The 24452-nt window shown below is 41.9% G+C and overlaps 2 protein-coding genes across 5 annotated transcripts in view; both read left to right on the top strand.

The window, feature by feature from the left end:
- mrc1a (mannose receptor, C type 1a) overlaps window positions 1-7828 on the top strand; it is a 13146-nt gene extending 5318 nt beyond the window's left edge. Inside the window, exons 12-30 of the mRNA XM_078792255.1 lie at window positions 1-83; window positions 148-260; window positions 351-432; window positions 510-654; window positions 714-752; window positions 1751-1914; window positions 1990-2054; window positions 2131-2231; window positions 2299-2438; window positions 2506-2611; window positions 2683-2855; window positions 2938-3043; window positions 3122-3354; window positions 5230-5395; window positions 5474-5626; window positions 5694-5810; window positions 5886-6044; window positions 6113-6145; window positions 6231-7828. The exon at window positions 1-83 is cut by the window's left edge and continues 117 nt beyond it. Coding sequence (XP_078648381.1) covers window positions 1-83; window positions 148-260; window positions 351-432; window positions 510-654; window positions 714-752; window positions 1751-1914; window positions 1990-2054; window positions 2131-2231; window positions 2299-2438; window positions 2506-2611; window positions 2683-2855; window positions 2938-3043; window positions 3122-3354; window positions 5230-5395; window positions 5474-5626; window positions 5694-5810; window positions 5886-6044; window positions 6113-6145; window positions 6231-6463 — 2411 coding nt within the window. The 3' untranslated portion in view covers window positions 6464-7828. The remainder of the gene's footprint in view (window positions 84-147; window positions 261-350; window positions 433-509; window positions 655-713; window positions 753-1750; window positions 1915-1989; window positions 2055-2130; window positions 2232-2298; window positions 2439-2505; window positions 2612-2682; window positions 2856-2937; window positions 3044-3121; window positions 3355-5229; window positions 5396-5473; window positions 5627-5693; window positions 5811-5885; window positions 6045-6112; window positions 6146-6230) is intronic.
- Window positions 7829-8849: 1021 nt separating this feature from the next.
- LOC131108707 (zinc transporter ZIP12-like) lies at window positions 8850-16634 on the top strand. 4 transcript variants are annotated; one of them, XM_078791763.1, is made up of 13 exons: window positions 8850-8905; window positions 8979-9275; window positions 9528-9836; window positions 10863-11070; window positions 11133-11236; window positions 12607-12778; window positions 12877-13049; window positions 13125-13277; window positions 13345-13419; window positions 13813-13888; window positions 13962-14120; window positions 15799-15986; window positions 16067-16634. In XM_078791763.1, exons 2-13 carry the CDS (start codon window positions 9030-9032, stop codon window positions 16202-16204), a joined length of 2001 nt encoding a protein of 666 aa, XP_078647889.1. In that variant the 5' UTR covers window positions 8850-8905; window positions 8979-9029; the 3' UTR covers window positions 16205-16634. The 4 variants fall into 4 exon arrangements, with proteins under 4 accessions (XP_078647889.1, XP_078647890.1, XP_078647891.1 ...); XM_078791764.1 differs by having other exon boundaries at window positions 8864-9275; window positions 13816-13888; XM_078791765.1 differs by having other exon boundaries at window positions 8864-9275; window positions 15918-15986.
- The last annotated feature ends 7818 nt before the right edge of the window (window positions 16635-24452 follow it).

The following is a 24452-nucleotide window of genomic DNA, read 5'->3' as shown; positions in this document are numbered from 1 at the left end:
TGACCACGGTCCCGCCCACTACTCCCGCCCTAAACTGCGCATCCGGGTGGACACCCGTATCCAACAGGAACGTCTGTTTCAAAGTAGGAGCGACCGTAAAGTGCGTATCTGCATCCTGAGCTCGTTTCAATGTGACTCCTTGTGCAGCTTTACAAAAAAACAGACCCGAAGAAGACTTGGTATGAGGCTCGCGACTTCTGCAGGGCCATCGGAGGTGACCTGCTGAGCATCCACAGCTCAGAGGACCTGAGCAATGCACAGTAGGTCATCAGCAAAGTTACATCTGTCTGACCTGAAGTCATGAAGTCAGACTACAAGCTAATGTTTGTGTTATTTGTATTGTTGTCAAGGTTTCATTCTTCAGATGCAGCCTGGATCGGCCTAAGCTTCCTTGGTACCAATGAAGGTTTTGTCTGGACTGATGGATCGCCTGTATGTCGTGTCGCTCTTCAGCGGTCTTTACAATGTCTTTGCTGAAATGTCACGTATTTAAACCAACTTTCATCTAGTACGAATTTGAGAATTGGGGCTATGGGGAGCCAAACAACTACAATGACAATGAACACTGTACAGAAGTGCAGGCCTACTACGGGCGCCACTGGAACGATCGCCACTGCGAGGTGTACAACGACTGGATCTGCCAGATACGCAAAGGTACTTACATGTACTTACCTGTATAATAAGTATGATTTTACATGTTGTTGTATTTACAGGTGTGACTCCCAAAGCCGACCCCGTCATAAACATACCAAGTACGTTCCAACTTTTCCACCATTGCCAACCTGAAGGATGTACAGCAGGGGTCTCAAACTCAATTTACCTGGGGGCCACTGGAGCTAGATTCTGGGTGAAGCCGAGCCGCATCAGGTTTAAAAAAAAAACCCAAAAATGCATTTATTAAAAACTGAAAAAAAATCAATAAAAAAAAAATATCTTCAATGGTTTTGCTTCTGCTATACCCTACACTAAAATACCCTAAAACTGCTATACCCTACTCTAAAATACCCTAAAACAGTGGAATGTTTTATCAGAGATTTTCTTAATTTTTTTAATTTTTATTTTTCTATACACAAAATAATATAAAAAAAAAATAAACAAAAAAAATAAACAAATGAAGAATAAAGAAAATAAATAAATCAGTAATAAATAAGTAAAATAATAATAAAACAGAAAATAGGAAAACATAAGAAACCACATACAGTTGGTAGTGGGTAGAGAAATTATTTTTTTCAGATTCAAATGAACGGTATTAACAGTTATTTAACCTTTAACATGAACATTAATGAAACGTAATAATTTTCCCAATTAGCAACTTAGCATCGTACTCAATTTCATCTGGGAGCAGCGTGGTAACTTTAACAACTTGTTTGATGAGATGCTTTATCTTGACGTGTATTTTATGTTTTATTCCAAATCATTTCCTGCATTTATTTTTACCCAGCGTCATAAGCCTTTAGCTTCATTGCTAATCCAAAGCAAAACAGGGCGGGGTAACAGGGTAACAGCATGGGCGGGGCAAAATCGCGTCAATTGTGTCCGGGGTGCACACAGCTTTAAGCTGTCATTAAGCTGTCATTTCAACATTAAACTTTCGTATCAAGGTGGAGGCCTCAAACTACCAAACTACCAACTAATATGTTCCTTTTGAGAAATTAGAAAAGTCACCACAGGAGATGATGCGTAATTACCATGAACGCAACATTCATCTTCCACGATGTTGGACACTGAATGACTGCTGTTATGTGGACAGAGTACAACACCACAGAGGATGGATGGCTCATCTACAACGACTCGCAATACTACATCAACAACGACCTCCAGCCGATGGAATCTGCTAGAGCATTCTGCCAAAAAAACTTTGGCGAACTGGCTGTCATCACGGCCGAGAGTGAGAGGAAGTTCCTTTGGAAGCAGGCGAGACACTCTCAAACACTTACCCGACTTCATGCGTGTGCATCCTGATGTGTCTTCTTTGCTTCTACCATGCAGATCTCACAGGGTTCAGAGGGCCAGTACTACATAGGCATGATTGTCAATTTAGACAAATCCTTCAGGTGATTCCAAGTGCATCACAGAAGCAGTCTTTTTTTAAAAAAATGGAATATGAAACTTTGCTCTCTCTATTTGTAGCTGGCTAGATGAAACCCCGGTGACGTACACCGCTTGGGAACACAATGAACCCAACTTTGCCAACAATGATGAAAACTGTGTGACCATATACAAGAGCATGGGTAAGGTCGGTGTACTCCACATGAACGGTACCTTCTGGGCACCTCTTCATGTCCCGTACTGTTCTAGGCTACTGGAATGATATCAACTGTGGACTTGAGCTACCGTCTATCTGCAAAAGAAGCAGTAGTTTTGTCAACACAACGATGCTCCCCACCGCTATTCCTCAAGGTGGATGTGCCCCGGAATGGATCGGCTTCCGAGGCAAGGTAACAAAAAGCCATTTGCACGTTCATTTTCAAAAACCTCAGATGTGAGTTCTTGCTTGTTGACCAGTGCTACAAGATCATGGGCACTGACAAGAAGACTTGGCAGGATGCCAGAACGTACTGCAAAAACCAAGGAGGAAATCTGGTTTCTGTCGTCAATGAGCCTGAGCAAGGTGCGCAACAATGAGGCTTTGGACTCAAACAAAGCATTTACAGTACCTTTCAACGGGTGTTTCCTTTCCAGCTTTTTTGACAACACAGATGCTGACCTACAGCGAGGACCTGTGGATCGGCATGAATGACGTCAACTGGGAAATGCGTTTTGTGTGGACGGATGGTAAAGGCATTTCGTACACCAACTGGGCCAAAGGGCAGCCAACATCATTACCTGAAGGCCGCTTCTCCCTCATGGATGAGGTCCTTTTCTCCTTCTGACACGGTGGACACTGTTAGCATTGACTAGCAAGGGTCTTAAACATACAGTACCTCTTTCTGCTAGATTTTCGACTGTGTGATTATGGTGGGCGGCGTTTCGAAACTAACAGGACTCTGGAAGGTGGAAGAATGCAATAGCAAACGTGGCTTTATCTGCAAAAGAAACATTGGTAAGTATCATTAATAAGCCACTGTAATTATTGATGACTCATAAAGTGACTAAACACTAACGTCACTCATCAATAAAGATTCTCAGATTGCGGTGGCGACCACCAAGGTGTCGCCAAAGGCCTTCTCCAAGCTGGGCAATGACTCTTTCAAACTGGTGACTCAGAAGATGCGTTGGGATGAGGCAAGAAGGCAGTGCCAAGCGGATGACGCCGACCTGGCTAGCATCCTCAACCCGGTGACCCAGGCGTATGTCACCCTGATGATGGCAAAGCACCGAGAACCCGTGTGGATTGGCCTCAACAGCAATGTGGTAACGTTTATGAGAAGTGCAGAGCAGCTTTAGCAATGACGTTTAAACATAAATGCTAGACATCCTTGTCCTCTTTCATGCTTAATGTTGTATGGAACTTGTAGAAATTTAATGGTAATGGTAATGGCTTTATTTAATTTGAACATGCATCAGATTACAATTGAGTGCATCCCATAATCAGTTCACAGTTCCACATGTCCAAAAAGAGTAGGAAAAAGCACAGCTTATTAAATCCTACCCCTCCATCTGGTACTTTTACAATCAGTAACTGTTACATTTATTTTATTTTTTTTTATTTTATTTTATTTTATTTTATTTTATTTTATTTTAGTCACAAACCAAAGTATTTTATTTTTATTTTATTTTATTCTATTTTATTTTAGTCACGTACCAAAGTATGTTATTTTATTTTAGTCACGTACTGAAGGATTTTATTTTATTTTATTTTATTTTATTTTATTTTATTTTATTTTATTTTATTTTATTTTATTTTATTTTATTTTATTTTATTTTATTTTATTTTAGTTTAGTTTAGTTTAGTTTAGTTTAGTTTAGTTTAGTTTAGTTTAGTTTAGTTTAGTTTAGTTTAGAACCTCCAGTTCTGCTTCCTGTCTTTTCCTTAGTGTCTCTAGACCAAACAACATGGCATTGGTAGAAACACACAATAAACTGTAACTCACAAATGACAAAAATATGGTAATAGTAATGGTAATGGTAATGGTAATGGTAATGGTAATGGTAATGGTAATGGTAATGGTAATGGTAATGGTAATGGTAATGGTAATGGTAATGGTAATGGTAATGGTAATGGTAATGGTAATGGTAATGGTAATGGTAATGGTTTTATTTCATTTGAACATGCATCAGATTACAATTGAGTGCATCCCATAATCAGTTCACAGTTCCACATGTCCAAAAGGAGTAGGAAGAAGCAAAGCTTATTAAATCCTACCCCTCCATCTGGTACTTTTACAATCAGTAACTGTAACATTTGTTCACTTCCTGCTTTCCTAATATGGTTGAAGGTTTTTTTTTTCTTTTTTTTTCTTTTTTTTCTTTTTTTGTCCCCTACCTCGTACGAGGTGATATGACCATCCAATGACATAATGTGTACCATAGTAAGTGTCAATATAGTGATATGTATAGCACATCATGACTGGTTCAAGACTCTTCATCCTTGTATTTAGCAAACATCAACTGCTTGTATTGTTTCTTGAATTGGCTCATCGTTGTGCATTGTTTGAGGGTCTTACTCAATCCATTCCATCGTTTGATTCCACATACTGAAATGCTATGGCTTTTTAACGTAGTCCTAGCATATAAGTGTTTCAGATTTAGTTCTTCCCAGAGATCATATTTCTCCTCTCTTGTAGAGAAGTATTGGTTGATATTTTAGGTAATTGGTTATTTTTAGCCTTATGCATTATTTTAGCTGTTTGAAACTGAACTATATCAGCAAGTTGAAGTATTTGTGATTTTAGAAATAAGGAGTAGTATGTTCTCTGTAGGCAGCATTATGAATTATCCTTACTAGCCTTTTTTGCAGTACATTTAGCGAATGAAGATTCCTTTTATAGTTATTAGCCCATATTTCCATACAATAAGTAAGATATGGTAGAACCAGAGAGCAATAAAGAGTGTGGAGTGATTTCTGATTGAGAAAAATTTTGCTTTGTTCAATATTGAAATATTTCTGGCCAGCTTATGTTGTATATTTGTAATATGAGGTTTCCAGCTCATATTTTCATCTATTATGATCCCCAGAAATGTATTTTCCTTCACCCATTCAATGTCTACACCGTCTATTTGTATTTGCTGGTGCGTGTACTTTCCGCTGTTACCAAACAGCAAACAATGTGTGTTTGTCCTTCCCAGACAGGAGGACGCTACAAGTGGGTGGACAACTGGTTTCTCTCTTTCACCAAATGGGGCAAAGACGAGCCTAAAAGTAACTACGGCTGTGTGTACATGGACGTAGACACATCCTGGAAGACGGCACCTTGCAGTAACATCTACTATTCCCTTTGCAAGAGTTCCCTCGGTCAGAAACAACCCTCTTCAGGCACTTCATAGCGGGACAAGCTGAATGACTCCCAACAAAACCTTGCTCCTCTTGCAGACTTGGCACCCACGGAGCCTCCTCAGCTCCCCGGTAACTGTCCAGATGCTAAGAACGGGAGAATCTGGATACCCTTCAGAGGTCATTGTTATTCGTTCTTCAGCTCGGTATCGGATTCCTGGGCCCACGCCTCTGTGGAATGTCTGAAAACGGGTATGTTATGAGAATGCCTGGCGGCCATACGTGTAGAACATATGTTTATTTGCCTTTGGTTTGTCAGGCGCATCTCTGGTAAGCATCGAGGACCCGCAAGAAAGTCTTTTCATCCAACAAAACCTGGAACTTCTTCAGGATGGTGCCAAGAACTTCTGGATTGGCATGTATAAGAGCCATGAAAGTGAGTAAAGAGTGAATACATAGCGGTCTCTGTTTGCCATTTTAGCCGCTTGCTGATTAAAGCAACTCGTTACAGGTCAGTGGATGTGGATCGACAACAGCGTGGTGGACTTCACCAACTGGGAGAAGGGAATGCCGCGGTCCGAGTCATGTGTGGACGTTCATTCTGAGAGCGGGAAATGGAGTACAACCAGCTGCCGCAGATATAGAGCGTATATCTGCAAAACACCTAAAGGTACTGTACGCTCACTCGGCTGTGAGAATAGCACCACACACTAAAACCGAGCTTTATATTTCTTTCAGTTGTCACACCGACAGAAAAGCCTCCATCTGTTGGTGAGTATTCATCATCTACAGAATATTTAGTCCAGGTCTGTGGTCCTCTATTGGGATTCAAAGCTGTGATTCTTCTTGTCTTTAGCACATATCGTGGAAGAGGTTACCCATGGGTCTGCTGGCGTCACTGTGGCTGTGGTGCTGATAGTGATTTCACTAGCAGGACTTGGTGGCTTCCTGATCTTCAGAAAAAAGATACCGACGTCTGTGTTGGGGGAGTCCAACTTCGACAACAAGTTATACTTCAACAACCCAATCCGAGCTCTGGTGGACACCAAGGGTCTGGTGGCCAACATAGAGCAGAATGAACAATCATAAACAATATTCATTTCTCACCAGATCAACAACCTTCATAGTTGTGCTCATTTGTTTCCATTGTGAGGACTGGAACTTGGCTCATCTTTTCCAAGATGAGGTGTATATAAATATATATATTTTGTTACTTTGGAAAATCAACAGGTGACAATATTTGAAGATGATTTCTATTAATGGTCCAGAACTTTGTTTGTTTTTCCCACTGGCTGCCATTGTAAATAAATACAATTAAAAAATGACAGATTGACAAACGCAGTGAATGTCACAGATTGGGAATAAACCCAACACTGCAAACAAATACGGATGTATAAAGTCATACTGCATGGTGGTAGACATCCACAATGTGTCCCACTGGGTATCCTCTGACTATGATATTGTATACTGTCTTCTTTCTCTTTCGTCTTTTCCCTTCAGGGGTCGCCACAGCAAATCAATGTCCTCCATCTAACCCTGTCGTCTGCATCTTGTCTACCTCCTCTTTGGTCTTCCTCTACGCCTCCTACCTCACAGCTCTAATATATTCACTATCTCTCCTCTGGACATGTCCGAACCGTCTCAGTCTGGCCTCTCTGACTTTATATTCCAAGGACTCTAACATGTAATGTCCCTCTGATGGACTCGTTCCTGATCCTATCTATCCTGGTCACTCCCAATGAGAACCTCAGCGTCCTCATCTCTGCTACCTCCAGTTCTGCTTCCTGTCTTTTCCTTAGTGTCTCTAGACCAAACAACATGGCATTGGTAGAAACACACAATAAACTGTAACCCACAAATGACAAAAATATGGTAATGGTAATGGTAATGGTAATGGTAATGGTAATGGTAATGGTAATGGTAATGGTAATGGTAATGGTAATGGTAATGGTAATGGTAATGGTAATGGTTTTATTTCATTTGAACATGCATTAGATTACAATTGAGTGCATCCCATAATCAGTTCACAGTTCCAAATGTCCAAAAGGAGTAGGAAGAAGCAAAGCTTATTAAATCCTACCCCTCCATCTGGTACTTTTACAATCAGTAACTGTAACGTTTGTTCACTTCCTGCTTTCCTAATATGGTTGAAGGTTTTTTTTTCTTTTTTTTGTTTTTTTTCTTTTTTTGTCCCCTACCGAAGTACGAGGTGATATGACCATCCAATGACATAATGGGTACCATAGTAAGTGTCAATATAGTGATATATATAGCACATCATGACTGGTTCAAGACTCTTCATCCTTGTATTTAGCAAACATCAACTGCTTGTATTGTTTCTTGAATTGGCTCATCGTTGTGCATTGTTTGAGGGTCTTACTCAATCCATTCCATAGTTTGATTCCACATACTGAAATGCTATGGCTTTTTAACATAGTCCAACAAATAAAATGAAGGAATCTGTGCATCCAGTTTTAAACCTCAAATGGGTCCTGTCAACTTACACCCAGCCCAAGGTTGCCAAATATACTATTCATTCATTAAATTTCTACCGTTATCCTCACGAGGGTCGCAGGGGTGCTGGAGTCTATCCCAGCTGCCTTCGGGCAAGAGGCAGGGTACACCCTGGACTGGTCGCCAGCCAATCACAGGGCATATATAGACAAACAACCATTCACACTCACATTCATACCTATGGACAATTTGGAGTCGCTAATTAACCTAGCATGTTTTTGGAATGTGGGAGGAAACCGGAGTACCCGGAGAAAACCCACGCATGCACAGGGAGAACATACAAACTCCACACAGGGATGGCTGAGGGTGGAATTGAACTCCGATCTCCTAGCTGTGAGGCCTGCGCGCTAACCAGTCTTTCACCGTCCAGCCCCGAATATACTAAATGGTTATTATTTCTATTTTTCCGTCATGAATATGACGTTCAACCACCTCCTAGCCTTCTCCATGGCAACCAGCCCTCTGGCGCAGCTAATCCTCAAGAGCTTACTCTTACCCTTTGCAAAAGAGTTTCACCAATGACCCAAACACCCACTTTATGGTGTGCTGAGGAACAGGGAAAGGAACAGAAGCAGGAAAGGACAGGTATGTCTTCTCACTGTATCGACTGTTATTCCATCAGATTAGCCCGAGGGTGGGGGGGCGGTGTGGGAGGAGAAAAGCATCGGCTCTGTTGGTTTGATCTGCAATGACTCAGAGATGATTGAGAAGAACAAAAGCTTCTCTTTCAATGTGATGTTCTATGTTCATGCGGAAAGGAAGGAGGAAATATGTTATGGATGTCATGAAGCATTGACATGATGAGAGCATTCTTTAGTTTCATTACTGCTAGGCCTCTTTCCCTAAACACTACTTTCTCTAAAAACTAATTATGTTCTCCCAACAAAGCCCCCCCACCTCCTGCCTGCCCCTGTGCTCGCTCACTTGCTGCACTAATCCTTTTGTTGTGGGCCGAGGGGCCCGGCTTTGGCTAGTTCAACTGGGGATTGAGCACCAAGGCCTGCTGTCCTCTGTCGGGTCAGGAAGCAAGAAGACATCTTGTTTCGATGGTCACTTTGTCGCTTTTACTCGTGTGTGTTTTTCCTTCTAGTTGCTTCTCAAGCCTACGAACTCGGGGGAATCGGACGACCTTGGTGGGAACATGTGGTTCGGGAGAGCCGCTCCCTCTTCTCTGTTGCTGATCATTTGTTTGTTGGGGACGGTTCGAGCGGACACAGGTCAAGATCAGGATCATTTACAGGAGGTCCTCAGAGCCTTGGATCTACCGCTTGCTGCTGATGAAGAGTCACGCCTACCAAAGACTCAAATCAGTTTCCTGCTCGCCACACTTCTTTTGGCGGTGGACTGTCAAGAGCGGACTGGTGCTTCCCAAGATGTCTGTGATAAGGTAGGCCTAGAATCATCAGCATCATTTTTATACATCCATAGCTAAACGACCTTCAGGTCTGGTAACCTGTTTGTCAAGTCTGGAATGCGAGTAAGGCTTAAGTTATTGACCTTGACTGAGCTACTGTGAGTGCCTCACAAGACCTCTTCATGTCCAGGTTTCTGTTTTGTTGAGTTGACAATAAACTACAAATCTGTAGAGTCCAAGTACCAGGACCAGGACTTCAACACAACCTCCCTTGTGCTGTCCCAGTGTTTGAAGCCAGACGTCGTTCTTTCAGTGCTGGAGGATGAAAAGAAGGCATACCTCACAGAGGACGACTTCCAGCGCATCTCCACTCTTCTTCTGTACTACATCATCAACTTGCAGGATACGTGCCAGGCATCTATCTCTTCCTCATCTGCTGGGAGCTATGAATTCTACCTCATGTCTCTCACCAATCTACACCCAGCGGAGGACAGCCACTTCCTGTCAGCGGGTGAGATAGAGAGTATTCTGCAGCTCATCAACCAGCACTACAAGCCATCCAACCAAGAACATTCTACTCTGTCGGACCTCCAGGTAACACATCTGCTCTTTAAGACCTTAACCTCTTCTTCCCTTTAGGGGTCGCCACAGCAAATTAATCTCCATCCAACCCTGTCTTCTGCATCTGTCTCTCTCACACCAACATGTCCTCCTTCACTACATCCATAAGCCTCCTCTTTGGTTTTCTCAACATCTCCTACCTGGCATCTCTAATATATTCCTATCTCTCCTCTGGACATGTCCGAACCATCTCAGTCTGGCCTCTCTGACTTCATCTCCAAGGCCTCTAACATGTAATGTCCCTCTGATGCACTTGTTCTTGATCCTATCCATCCTGGTCACTCCCAATGAGAACCTCAGCATCCTCATCTCTGCTACCTCCAGTTCTGCTTCCTGCCTATTCCTCAGTGGCACTGTCTCCAGACCAAACAACAGACAACGGTCGAGTGGTTAGCGCGCAGACCTCACAGCTAGGAGACCAGGGTTCAATTCCACCCTCGGACATCTCTGTGTGGAGTTTGCATGTTCTCTCCGTGCATGCGTGGGTTTTCTCCGGGTACTCCGGTTTCCTCCCACATTCCAAAAACATGCTAGGTTAATTGGCGACTCCAAATTGTCCATAGGTATGAATGTGAGTGTGAATGGTTGTTTGTCTATATGTGCCCTGTGATTGGCTGGCCACCAGTCCAGGGTGTACCCCACCTCTTGGCCAAAGACAGCTGGGATAGGCTCCAGCACTCCCGCGACCCTTGTGAGGATAAACGGTAGAAAATGAATGAATGAAACTCTTCTATCACACATCACTTTAAGATCTTAACCTCAGTTTGCCAAAAACAGCACAGTCAAGTATGCGATATGTACCTTCTCCCAAGCTTTTTGAAGTATAATTTCCTTCCATATTAACTCTCAGTAGTTAATTATGATAGATCCTTGAGCACCCTTCCATTGGGGCTGGACTGCAGTCTATTGAACGATGGACAGACAATCATTAGGACATTGCAATAAAGTGTTCGATGTCTTCTATTGTTGGTTCAGTCATATCACCTTTGTCCACCACAGTGTATTGACGCTACTCATCTGCTGGAAGACGCAAATGAAAAAAATGATGCAGGCGCCAGTGTGACGACCGTGCCTAAAGTGGCCGCAGCCATCATCACTCACATCCTGCAGCGTCGCTGTTTCGCTCAGACAAACCTCCCTCCACCTTCCTTTTTCACGAGTTATATCTTTCAGTCCCTCAATCGTACCAGCGACCTGCAAGTTTTAGGTGAGATGATCCTATTGTGTCCGTCATCGACACTTGCTGATTGTTTTGGATTTCACGTGAAGATTTGGAAGAGCTGCTTCATCAGCTGGGAGTCGGTGGTGAAGGAAAGAGGCGGAACTCACAGATAAAGGACGGGTGCAAGCCAGAAAGTGGAGACTGGGCACAGGTAAGACAAAAATGAAAAGCCAGTAAGCTAAAGAATGGTAATGGTAATGGTAATGGTAATGGTAATGGTAATGGTAATGGTAATGGTAATGGTAATGGTAATGGTAATGGTAATGGTAATGGTAATGGTAATGGTAATGGTAATGGTAATGGTAATGGTAATGGTAATGGTAATGGTAATGGTTTTATTTCATTTGAACATGCATCAGATTACAATTGAATGCATCACATAATCAGTTCACAGTTCCACATGTCCAAAAGGAGTAGGAAGAAGCAAAGCTTATTAAATCCTACCCCTCCATCTGGTACTTTTACAATCAGTAACTGTTACATTTGTTCACTTCCTGCTTTCCATAATACAGTTTAAGGTTGTTTTTTTTATTTCTTTTATTTTTTTTAATAATGCACCTTGTATGAGGTGATATGACCATCCAATGACCATAATAATAATAATGTGTACCATAGTAAGTGTCAATATAGTGATATATATAGCACATCATGACTGGTTCAAGACTCTTCATCCTTGTATTTAGCAAACATCAACTGCTTGTATTGTTTCTTGAATTGGCTCATCGTTGTGCATTGTTTGAGGGTCTTACTCAATCCATTCCATAGTTTGATTCCACATACTGAAATGCTATGGCTTTTTAACGTAGTCCTAGCATATAAGTGTTTCAAATGTAGTTCTTCCCTGAGATCATATTTCTCCTCTCTTGTAGAGAAGTATTGGATGACATTTTTAGGTAATTGGTTATTTTTAGCATTATGCATTATTTTAGCTGTTTGAAGATGAACTATATCAGCAAGTTTAAGTATTTGTGATTTTAGAAATAAGGAGTTAGTATGTTCTCTGTAGGCGGCATTATGAATTATCTTTACTACCCTTTTTTGCAGTACATTTAGCGAGTGAAGATTGATTTTATAGTTATTATCCCATATTTCCACACAAGAAGTAAGATATGGTAGAACCAGAGAGCAACAAAGAGTGTGGAGTGCTGGTATTTGCTGGTGTGTGTCCTTTCTGCTGTTACCAAACAGCATGATTTTAGTTTTACTTAGGTTCAAGGACAATCTATTATCATCAAACCATCTTTTTAGTGTGACCATTTCTTCTCTGACCTTTCTAATGATTTCGTCTGTACTCCCTCCAGAACAAAAAGCAGTGGTATCATCCGCAAATAATACCAGTTTTTCGTGACTTTGGAGATATCATTGATGTACAAGTTGAACAGTTTTGGTCCCAGTGTTGACCCCTGGGGAACTCCGCACGTAATATATGAACTTGCAGATGTGTATTCTCCTAGCTTTACATGTTGCTTTAAGTAAGAAATAAACTATCATAACATTGTCTTGTTCTCTGGCTCCAAACAGGCCTGCTTTTCAGCCAATCAGCTGGTGGATATTTTTGCTCTGGACCCTCATGTGCCCATTTCCAAGGAGCACTTGAGGCAAATTTGCCCGGCCATCATTCAGCAGTTGCTAGGCAATGTGTGTGAGTCTGCAGAGCCAAATACCAAAAGATCTCCACCTACTGCTTTTGAGAGTAAGACATTTTGAGGAGAGAACTTTTGCTAACGTGTCTTCATACTCATGTATGAACTTGATACCCTACTTCATACTCATCCCCATGTCGGTCTACAGAGTTCGGCTACAGCACAGCAGCAGTGCTGCTCATCACACTGGGCTCCATGTTCGGCATCTGCTTGATCTTCTTCAACTCATGCCAGGAAACCTACACACTCATCCTGCAGCTCTTTGTGGGCCTGGCTGTGGGGACCCTCTCAGGTGACGCCCTCCTGCACCTCATCCCGCAGGTAAACCAGAAACCAGCACTTTCTGGACCCTGTAGTCGCTCGTTATTTGAATACTTGCTTATTGGCTCATTGGAGATCCTCGGCCTTCATGAGCATGAAGATAACGATGACGAGCACCTCGCTGAGCAAAGGGAGTACCTGTGGAAGATTCTTGGGATCATTGCTGGGATCTATGGCTTCTTCCTCATTGAAAGAATCTTCTCCTTTTTGGTTCCTCAACATGGACACGTAGGTTCCTCCAAACACTTTGTTTACAGAATGAATCCTAGCATAGTTGATCTTCTTCTGCCTGTAGGCCCACTCCGGTGACCTTCCCTTAGAGCTCGACTGCGACGCTCAGAGAGGAAAGTCCATGTCCACCATACAGCTGGTGAGTCTCTAATGCTACCAGCTCATACGTCTTACCACCTTCAGCATCACCGCAAACATTGCAGCACTGCTATCAAAAAGAACTGCTTAACTTCACAAAAGAAGACACTGTATTGCAATTCTTACATATATATACTGTATACAAGTGCTGCTCTCATATTACATAAGAGATGACCTGCGAGGGAGGACCGAAGATGTAGGATGTTGAAGAATGACAAGTGCTGCAACCAGCAACCAGTTTGCTGTCTCACTTCTATAAAGTTGTCTCTTGTTGAGCGTGGTTAATTGGTTCCAGACCCAACCAGGATAAGTCATTTCCTGTAAAGTAGGATTCAATATCAGATAAAGCACATAGAAGACAGATCAGATATGAAAATGTCATCTATGTTTCCAGCAGGGACCAGTAGAGGACTTGGACTGTACAGAAGGATCTCCTGAGCATCCAAACAAAGAGAGGTCTTCAAATCAGAGTAAGGTCAACATACCAATGGGACGTACTAGTACTGTGGTCTGTCATGGTAAACCTTCTCTTTGGGTTCCCAGGACGAGGAGTTCCTCTGCTCGCCATCATGGTCATCGTGGGTGACAGCCTGCATAATTTTGCAGACGGCTTGGTTGTCGGCGCTGCCTTCTCCTCGTCGCCCGAGACCGGCATGGCGACCACTGTGGCCATCCTTTGCCACGAGGTCCCACACGAAATGGGTGAGACGCCATTGCTTGTTTTGAGGCGACTCTTCTACTCCATGCAAAACTGAAATAGTCAATTAGTCTTGTTTGTGCAATTAAAATGAACGTTTGTGCTGCTTTCATTTTTGAGTTGTTACAGTTTATTTTATAGGTCAACCAAAGGTAACCCCGCACAAAATAGCCCCATTTGTTTGTGCTGCGTTTGTGCTGCATTTTTCGTGTTTTACGTAGGTAAAATGAATGTTTGTGCACCTTTCGTTTTTTAAATATTAACGACTCAAGTTTTGAGTCGATAAATTAGATAATCAGCCCCCCCCCCCGACATGCTCAGATTGAATCCAAAATAGGATAATTTTTTCCCTACTTTGTTTGTGCTGTTTTGTGCTATTAAAATGAATGTTTATGCTGCTTTTGTTTTTGAGATATTAACAATTTTATAGGTCAACCAAAGCTCACTCAGCTCTTTTGGTCCAAATAAAACCAAAGCAGTCTTGTTAATTTGTGCTTCGTTTGTGCTGTTTTATGTAGGTAAAATTAATGTTTGTGCTGCTTTTGTTTTTGACATATTAACGATTTAAGTTGTGGCCAATTAGATAATCAGCCCCCCGACATGCTCAGATTGAAACCAAAATATGATCTTTCCCCCCACTTCGTTTGTGCAGTTTTGTGCTACTAAAATGAACATTTGTGCTGCTTTTGTTTTTGAGATATTAACAATTTTATAGGTCAACCAAAGCTCACCCAGCTCATTTGGTCCAAATAAAACCAAAGTAGTCCTCTTAGTTTGTGCAGCGTTTGTGCTGTTTAATGTCGGTAAAAATTAATGGTTTTTGCTGCTTTTGTTTTTGAGATATTAACGGTTTAAGTTTTGGACTATTAGATAATCATCCCTCTCACATGTGCTCACATTTAAACTGAAATTGACTAATTTATTACCCACTTTGTTTGTGCAGGTAAAATGAATGTTTGTGCAGCTTTTGTTTTTGAGATGTTAATGATGTAAGTCTTGGGCTATTAGACATGCTCAGATTGAAACCAAAATAGGATAATTTTTTTTGCCACTTTGTTCGTGCTGTTTTGTGCTATTAAAATGAACATTTGTGCTGCTTTTGTTTTTGAAATATTACACAATTTTATAGATCAACCGAAGCTCACCCAGCCCCCCATTTGCTCTAAATACAACCAAAATAGTCCTGTTTGTTTGTGCTGTTTTGTGCAGGTAAAATTAATGTTTGTGCAGCTTGCGTTTTAGAGATATTAATGATTTAAGTTTTGGGCTATTCGACATGATCAGATTGAAACCAAAATAGGATAGTATTTTCCAACATTGTTTGTGCTGTTTTGTGCTATTAATATTAACATTTGTGCTGCTTTTGTTTTCAAGATATTACAGAATTTTATCGGTCAACCAAAGCTCACGCAACCCCCATTTGCTCAAAAAAAACAACAAAATAGTCCAGTTAGTTTGTGCTGCGTTTGTGCTGTTTGGTGTAGGTAAAATTAATTGTTGCGCTGCTTTCGTTTTTGAGAAATTAATAACTCAAGTTTTGGCCTATTAGATAATCAGCCCCCTAACATGCTCACATTGAAACCAAAAAAAATTGTCCCCGCTTCGTTTGTGTTGTTTTGTGCTATTAAAATGAGCGTTTGTGCTATCATTTAACTCTGACTTTTGTCTGCTTGTGTCTGGAAGGAGACTTCGCGGTGCTGCTCAGCTCCGGACTGCCCGTAAAAACTGCTGTGCTGATGAATTTTGTCAGCGCCCTGACCGCCTTCATGGGCCTCTACATCGGACTCTTTGTTTCCGCCCAGGTCGAGGTGCAGCAGTGGATCTTTGCCGTCACGGCTGGCATTTTTCTCTACTTGTCACTTGTGGAAATGGTGAGTCATTTGTCAATGTGCATTCTTTAGGTACACACATTGTATATAGTGCCTTTTTTTCCTTTCCTTTTTTTTACCAGCTTCCTCAAATGAGTCGAGTGAGCAGCCGCCATCCTCGTGCGCTCTTCCTCCTGCAAAATGCGGGTCTGCTGATGGGCTGGTCGTGTCTTCTGCTGCTGGCGCTCTTTGAACATCAACTCACGTTTAATGATGGCTGACTTTCACACTTACTGTTTAGATGATAGACTTTATATACTGTAAGGTACAAATACAGAATAATCAAGCATTCCGCCTTCCAGTTGTGCTATTATTATTCATACAAATGTATTTTTATCAGTATACTTTTACTGCATGCTACTCAAGTGGAACATGGTGTCAATATTTGCGGACGTTTGGTTGCACGAAGTAACCAAAATATTGGGTACAGATAGCTTGTGCAGGTGTGTGTCACATGTAAAACTGAATCAAATACGACTGCGATTGAAGCAAAAACTGATGATTGTTATTATTCATTCATTCATTCATTTTCTACTGCTTTTTCCTCACAAGGGGGGTGCTGGAGCCTATGCCAGCTGTCTTCGGGCGAGAGGCGGATGATTGTTATTATTGTTTCTTAATTCTGCAGAAATGGAGCGATGATCTGATGAAAAGGACAAATAAAAGCTTGTTATTGGCTTCATGCTCCACCAACCTGCATGACTAATAAGTGTGAGAGCAATATCACAAAGTGCAAGCTCATGCACTGATGTGTCTATTTCTTGTTATTTATTAGACTTTCCTGAGTTTGGGTTGGACAATAGCAGGAAGTCCCTGGCCCTTTTGTCTTATTCCCGCATGCCTGCAATCAGGAAATGGCTTTTTACTGTGTGTGTCTTTGTGTTCTGACCATGCCTTGGCATCGTTTTTTGGCCAGGTTAAGTTGCCAGGTGGAGGAAGGAAGAGCCTTTTTAACTTTCACTTGTTCTCCTGCAGGGTCATCAGTACAAATGGGATAAATGTTTTCCTCTTTGAAAGTGAACCATACTATCAGTTCTTCCTTGGAACCACAAAGACAACCGCAAGGGGGAGACAAAGAAACAGTTTAAAGTTAAAGTCTGCCTAAGCTGTTATCATTGAATTGTTTCATAGAGTTGCAAACTCCACGCAGAGATGGATGGAAGGCTGTATGATGGTGTCATTGTTATTTTTGTATGATGGTGGATGGTGCATTCAACGAACTTCCTTGAATGCATCACCATCCACCCTGATCCATCCTACAGGAGCGGCCAGTGTGGGCAGCAGGGCGCCAACGAGAAGGTGAAGGTGGACACATCATCATCACCACCACCTTCGTCTTATGTTCGGTAGAAGCTCCTCCTGCTTCCAAAGTGATGTGTTACGTGGAGATGCTCCGTGGTGAACAGGGGAGTGGAGAACATCAGCGTCTCTTCTTTAAATGACTTAACAAAAAATCACAATGGACACGAACAGTGTGGAGCAGACGATGTTTCAAGTAAGTCACCTTCAAAGTTACTTTTTTTTTAACTCTTTTATCTTTGTCATCACTCCTTTTTACGTTATAAAACAATATTAAACTCGAGTGATTGGCTATTATTACAGTATCGTTTCTGTGTACTAGCATTAATTAGCATGTTTAGATGTACTTAGGACGCCATTGATTGCTAACATTGTAGTCGTATTATAGTAGTATTCGAGGACACTTATATTCTTTATGGACACATTAAAACATGACAGTCGATGGGGAAAGAGTATTAGACAGCATTTTTGATATTGACAAGGAATTTAATGACGGCTTGGTGGTGTTAGTCTGCCTCACAGGAGATTCATGTTGGAGCTTGTGTGGGTTTTCTTCCCCCCCCCCCAAAAAATGATTGTTATGTAAATTGTATTGTGTAAATTGTCCAAATATGTAATGTGTGAATGTTCAGACAAGTCCAGAAGGCATATAGAAGGCATAAGTTTTTTTTAAGAAATTTTTTTAGGTATACTAGATATACCTCATGTGGTCAAAATGACTTGAATCCATTTGGGAATAAGGCTGAATGGGAAACTTTCAGAACAGAAACAAATAGAAAATGATTCCTTATTTTGAAATGAAATATTTGTGTTTTATGGCATAGAAAGCCTTTTTCCAATCTTCTAAATACATTTTTAACATTATTAGAGACCTCCAGACATGAAATAACACCCCTATAGTCACCTCTACAGTCATCCCTCATGACATGACGGTTGGAACATTGCTCCTTCACTCTATCACGGTTTTTCAAAAATGTTTTAATAAATTATTTTGAGGGCTGTACGGCGGTCGAGTAGTTAGCACGCAGGTCTCACAGCTAAGAGACCCGAGTTCAATTTCACCCTCGGCCATCTCTGTGTGGAGTTTGCATGTTCTCCTCGTGCATGTGTGGGTTTTCTCCGGGTACTCCGGTTTCCTCCCACATTCCAAAAACATGCTAGGTTAATTGGCGACTCCAAATTGTGAAATTATGAATGTGAGTGGGAATGACTTTTACGGCTTGCGCCGTAAGTGGCTGCAGGTAGCCGGACTGGCCGCTGCTCGTATCGGCTATTTTCCTTTTGTGGCGCTGGTCTTGTGTCTACGTGTGTGAACAATGTCTTTTACCTGCCGATTTGTATGCCGAGGTTTTTTTAACGGTCCCACACTGTACTCCTTCATCTAAGAGTCTAGTTTGGAGTTGTTGTTTTTTTCCCCCCCCCTCTCCTTGTGTTGCCCCCCCCCCCCTTCTCCCCCCACTTCATGCAAATTTCCCCACTGAGGGACAAATAAAGGCATATCATTCATTCATTCATTGTCTACGTATATGTGCCCTGTGATTGGCTGGCAACCACTCCAGGGATTACCCCGTCTCTCGCCCGAAGACAGCTGGGATAGGCTCCAGCACCCCCCGTGACCCTCGTGAGGATAAGCGATAGAAAATGAATGAATGAATGAATGAATGAAATTATTTTTAATTTGTGATTGACTATGGCCCAATATTAGTCAGAAAATGTTGAAAAACAAGTCATATATTATATGACTAGGCATTCGTAATGACAGAAAAGACATTACCTTCACACTGGTGTGTCCGACATTATAGGGTGCAAAAAAAAAGTTATCCTCCCATTTTGTGTGGAAGTGGCACATTTTGAGCTTTTCACTTTATTCGTCTTCTCCTCTCCGTTTGAAAGCTTTTCTTAAGTTTACAATAAACTTTAAATAAATATATAATGAATGATAAATAAATCATTAATTGTACACTCACTTCTTAGCTCACTAGCATGCTATGCTGAAAGTCGTGGTTTTAAGCCGTGCCCTTACAGTGATCCTGTAACCTCCGCATGAGCAATGTGGTGTTAATAAAGAATAATATCAGTGTAAAGGTGACTATAGGTGTTATTTCATGTCATGTGCTTCAATATTTGTTTCAATATACATATTTTTTGGACTATTTTTTGTGATATACCACAAAGCAGCATCCTCAGTCCACTATTATTTTCTATTTTTACAAATGATATGATGTTGGATTGCATGTAGATTTGACAGCCCGAAGGAAAAGTGGCTTTCAAGGTTCAGATGGTAGCAGCTCCTCTGACACGACGACCAACAGCCTCATTCGCCAGGTAAGGATGACATTTACTGAAAGTCGTGAAGATGTGGGGAACGTGTGTGTAAATCCTACGGCTGAAAGCCAACTGGCATCACTGGGCAGCTCCAGTCATCATCATCCATCAGGCCTGAGATGCAAGCCTCCATGCTCCAGTGCCATTGTAGCCGCTTTGTTATAAAGCAGAGCTGGCTAACATATCTGGACTATGTAAAGGAAGACCTGCACGGGACAGGATGGGTGCCCTCGCCGAAATGTTTCTGCCTTTTTAGGAGGAGTCACGGTTCGCCTTGTTTTTGGCAAAATGCCGCCTCCTGCTTGTTCTCAACTTTCTGACAAGTTGTGAATGAGCTCCAATTTCTGTTTTGCATGTGGATTCCTACTGTCCACAAACCAGTCTGACTCCTCATAGACTTAATGACGCAGGAAGTGACAGTGCACATGTTCAAGACATGTTCAAGTGCGCTCAGGAAGACAAGCAGTGATGGTCAGTGAGGCCCTGCAAGCACAAATATCTCAGATGAGATGTTTGCCACAAGAATGCCCCCACAAGAGCCCACCTTGAGTAACTTCTTAATGGATATATTAATTGTTTCATTCATTTTCGAGCGAGAGACGGGGTACACCCTGGACTGATGGCCAGCCAATCACAGGGCACGTATAGACAAACAACCATTCACACTCACATTCATACCTATGGACAATTTGGAGTTGCCAATTAACCTAGCATGTTTTTGGAATGTGGGAAAACCCACGCACACATGGGGAGAACATACCACGGATGGAATTGAACTCGGGTCTCCAAGCTGTGTGACCTGCAGGCTAACCACTCGATCACCGTGCAGCATTAAATACGCTTGTAATTTATTGAAGAGGTTCTGGTCTGGCCATGGTAGTTCATCAATATGGCTTACGGAACACTAAATGCATTACACAGCAAATTAACACTCCAAAACTATACCTCTGAAACATACAAACCAATACCCAGTTTAACATGAAAAAACCCCCACAATATTTTTAAGTTTTCCCTAAAGACATTGTGTCTGACCAACACATTCATTGGAGCGCTACAGTGACGTCAGCCTCCCTCTGGGCTCCTCTGGCTTCCTCTGGTGGACAGATGCAACATTGCAGCACCATCCGTCTATGTTGCTTGTCCTCCAATTATCAGCTTCTGGCAGTAATGCCTTACAGCTTATTCCGGTTTATACACCAGAATTTATAGTATGCTTAAGGCAGGTACAAAGGTGTTGTTTTCCATCAGTGTCTCCAATCCCAGTCATCTTTTAATTCATGCGTGAATACAAAAATGACATTTTTGTGTTGAAATACAGCTGAAATTGAAGTTTCTACAGACCAAGCACTGCTGTATAAGGTATTTATTTTTAAGATGTATTCAGATACATGGCCCTGCAATTGGCTGGCGACCAGCTGGGATAGGCTCTAGCATACCCCCACAACCCTAGTGAGGATAAGCGGCATAGAAAATTGATGGATGGATTCAGATGATGTAGTATTCTACTCTGGTCACTAGGTGCCAGTAATGTTACACTGATGAGACAATAGCCACCACATGGCAGTACAGGAAGTATAATGCGACTCTCACAGTGCTAACACATATGAGTCTATATTATACAGTGAAGAAAATAAGTATTTGAACACCCTGCTATTTTGCTATTTCTCCCACTTAGAAATCATGGAGGGGTCTGAAATTTTCATCGTAGGTGCATGTCCACTGTGAGAGAGATAAACTAAAAAGAAAAATCCAGAAATCACAATGCATGATTTTTTAACAATTTATTTGTGTGATACAGCTGCAAATAAGTATTTGAACACCTGTGTATCATCTAGAATTCTGACCCTGAAAGACCTGTTAGTCTGCCCATTAGAAGTCCACCTGCACTCCATGTATCATCCTGAATCAGATGCACCTGTTTGAGGTCGTTAGCTGCATAAAGACACCTGTCCACCCCATACAATCAGTAAGACTTTAACTTGTAACATGGCGAAGACCAAAGAGCTGTCCAAAGACACCAGAGACAAAATTGTACACCTCCACAAGGCTGGAAAGGGCTACGGAGCAATTACCAAGCAGCTTGGTGAAAAAAGGTCCACTGTTGGAGCTATCATTAGAAAATGGAAGAAGCTAAACATGACGGTCAATCTCAATCGGAGTGGAGCCCCATGCAAGATATCACCTCGTGGGGTCTCAATGATTCTAAGAAAGGTGAGGAATCAGCCCAGAACTACACGACAGGACTTGGTCAATGACCTGAAAAGAGCTGGGACCACCGTTTCCAAGGTTACTGTAGGTAATACACTAAGACGTCATGATGTGAAATCATGCATGGCACGAAAGGTTCCCCTGCTTAAACCAGCACATGTCAAGGCCCGTCTTAAGTTTGCATATGACCATTTGGATGATACAGAGGAGTCATGGGAGAAAGTTTTATGGTCAGATGAGACCAAAATAGAACTTTTTGGTCATAATTCCAATAAGCGTGTTTGGAGGAAGAAGAATGAAGAGTACAATCTGAAGAACACCATCCCTACTGTGAAGCATGGGGGTGGTAGCATCATGCTTTGGGGGTGTTTTTCTGCACATGGGACAGGACGAGTGCACTGCATTAAAGAGAGGATGACTGGGGCCGTGTATTGTGAGATTTTGGGGAACAACCTCCTTCCCTCTGTCAGAGCATTGAAGATGGGTCGTGGCTGGGTCTTCCAACACGACAACGACCCGAAGCACACAGCCAGGAAAACCAAGGAGTGGCTCCGTAAGAAGCATATCAAGGTTCTAGCATGGCCCAGCCAGTCTCCAGACCTGAACCCAATCGAAAATCTTTGGAGGGAGCTCAAACTCCGTGTTTCTCAGCGACAGCCCAGAAACCTGACTGATCTAGAGAAGATCTGTGTGGAGGAGTGGGCCAAGATCCCTCCTGCAGTGTGTGCAAACCTGGTGAAAAACTACAGGAAACGTTTGACCTCTGTAATAGCAAACAAAGGCTACTGTACCAAATATTAACATTCATTTTCTCAGGTGTTCAAATACTTATTAGCAGCTGTATCACACAAATAAATTGTTAAAAAATCATGCATTGTGATTTCTGGATTTTTCTTTTTAGTTTATCTCTCTCACAGTGGACATGCACCTACGATGAAAATTTCAGACCCCTCCATGATTTCTAAGTGGGAGAAATAGCAAAATAGCAGGGTGTTCAAATACTTATTTTCTTCACTGTATATATATTATATATATATTATATATATTCATATATGGCTTATTTTCTATCTTTAATGCTACTGTATTGGGTAATATGAGTGTAAAGTGACTATAGGGGTGTTATTTAATGCATAGAGGGCTCTACTAATGTGAACCAAGTTGCTCAATTAAATATTTTTAGCTGATGTACTGGAATTGAACTCGCATCTGCCGTCTGTCGATAGTGGCACCTAATAATAATAATAAACTTTCCTTATTTAGCACTTGTCTAAAAACAGTTAACAAAGGAGTGAGAACCAAAGCAAAGAACAAACAACATTAAAGGATCGTTTAAGCACTAGGTCTAAAAAAAAGTTCTTATTTTTCCTATTCCAAGGGAGATTGATACTGGGTGACGTATTATGTAATTTCAGCTCAGATAGGGCAGGAAACCCTGCTGCATTCTCTGGCTGGTTGCGGGACCTTTTCTTCCTCTTTTCCTCCTGGGTGACGTTACATCCTCCTGATTGGCTGACTAGCAACTCCTAATCTTGTATGTAAACGGTGCTATGGTATGCATTAGAGTCTTGGTTGTTCATAAATCATCCAGCTGAAAAGGGCAGAGTATATGTAGCTAGTACAAGACTACCATCTAGTGGAGACATTTGTAGCTGTCATCGGTTATAGTCCCTTCAAAATAAATCAACATAATGTCTAGTCAAGAAGAAAGCATGAATGTATGTTTCTGGCTGTTTTTTCCAGTTTGGGGCACTGCAGAGGATCTTGGCAGACTTGTATCGGATTTAGGAGTGATCGCTGCAGGGATGGGATGGCAACAACATGCTCTCACACTTAAATTCTCAGTTTGAGGAGGAAAATGTGCAAACTCGAGGGGCGGGTAAACTGACATAGTCGCTGCGCTGGGGGTCACATGAGCAGGTGTGGATTCAAGGCAGATGCCACGCTTATATTTTTGTATTACAAAGATGTTTATTATCAATGGTACTAATACACTTGTGCTAGTTCACAGCTCTTACTGCAGAGCATTCCCCCAGTCACCATAAATCTTTTATTTCTGTGTTTATTTTCAGCGTTAGGTGTCTCCCATACTGCATTGCAGAGCCATTCTATTCCATTTTACCACTAGATGGCCTTGTTCCACTTAGACATTACGTCTGTATTGAGGGGGCTGATTGTTTTGGCCTGAAGGCAGAAGTTCTGTGGTCTCTTGACTAACATACTGGTGAAACTGGGGTGGAAGTGCACATTTGCGACTTCTAATGAGGATCGTCTGAATAATCCATTACACAACAGTGGATATACAAGTCATCCACCAGGTGTTGTCCCACAATTCCAGCCAAAGGAAAGATGCAGTGGAGGTTTTTCCAGTCAGGAAAATGAATCCCAAATACTGCAGCCAAGACAAAGAAATGTGTACTACCGAACACCTCAGCACAGTGCCGTGGAGCAACATGGGGCGTACAGTAAGCTTGAATTGAACTGATGAGTGGATTAGTGTTGGACCAGCTGTTGACATGCCACACTTGCCTGGTAAGCCTCTCTCTGTGTGTGTGTGTGTGTGTGTGTGTGTGTGTGAGGGGTTTGCATCAATGCACATCCCTTACTGGGATGAAGACCACATGCTGGCTGCAGGTGCAT

This window comes from Doryrhamphus excisus, linkage group LG7 (assembly GCF_037039965.1).
Source record: "Doryrhamphus excisus strain RoL-2023G ecotype Guam linkage group LG7, RoL_Dexc_Guam_v1.1, whole genome shotgun sequence".
Lineage (NCBI taxonomy): Eukaryota > Metazoa > Chordata > Actinopteri > Syngnathiformes > Syngnathidae > Doryrhamphus > Doryrhamphus excisus.
Note: the sequence above shows the minus strand (reverse complement) of the source record. Positions and strands in the feature narration are given on the sequence as shown.

Bases quoted from the DNA above. Each gene is read 5' to 3' on its own strand.
- LOC131108707 (XM_078791763.1), top strand. From the start codon at position 9,030: ATGTGGTTCGGGAGAGCCGCTCCCTCTTCTCTGTTGCTGATCATTTGT. The intron at 14,121-15,798 runs GTGAGACGCCAT...TGTGTCTGGAAG, and splicing joins CGAGGTCCCACACGAAATGG to GAGACTTCGCGGTGCTGCTC. The intron at 15,987-16,066 runs GTGAGTCATTTG...TTTTTTTACCAG, and splicing joins ACTTGTCACTTGTGGAAATG to CTTCCTCAAATGAGTCGAGT.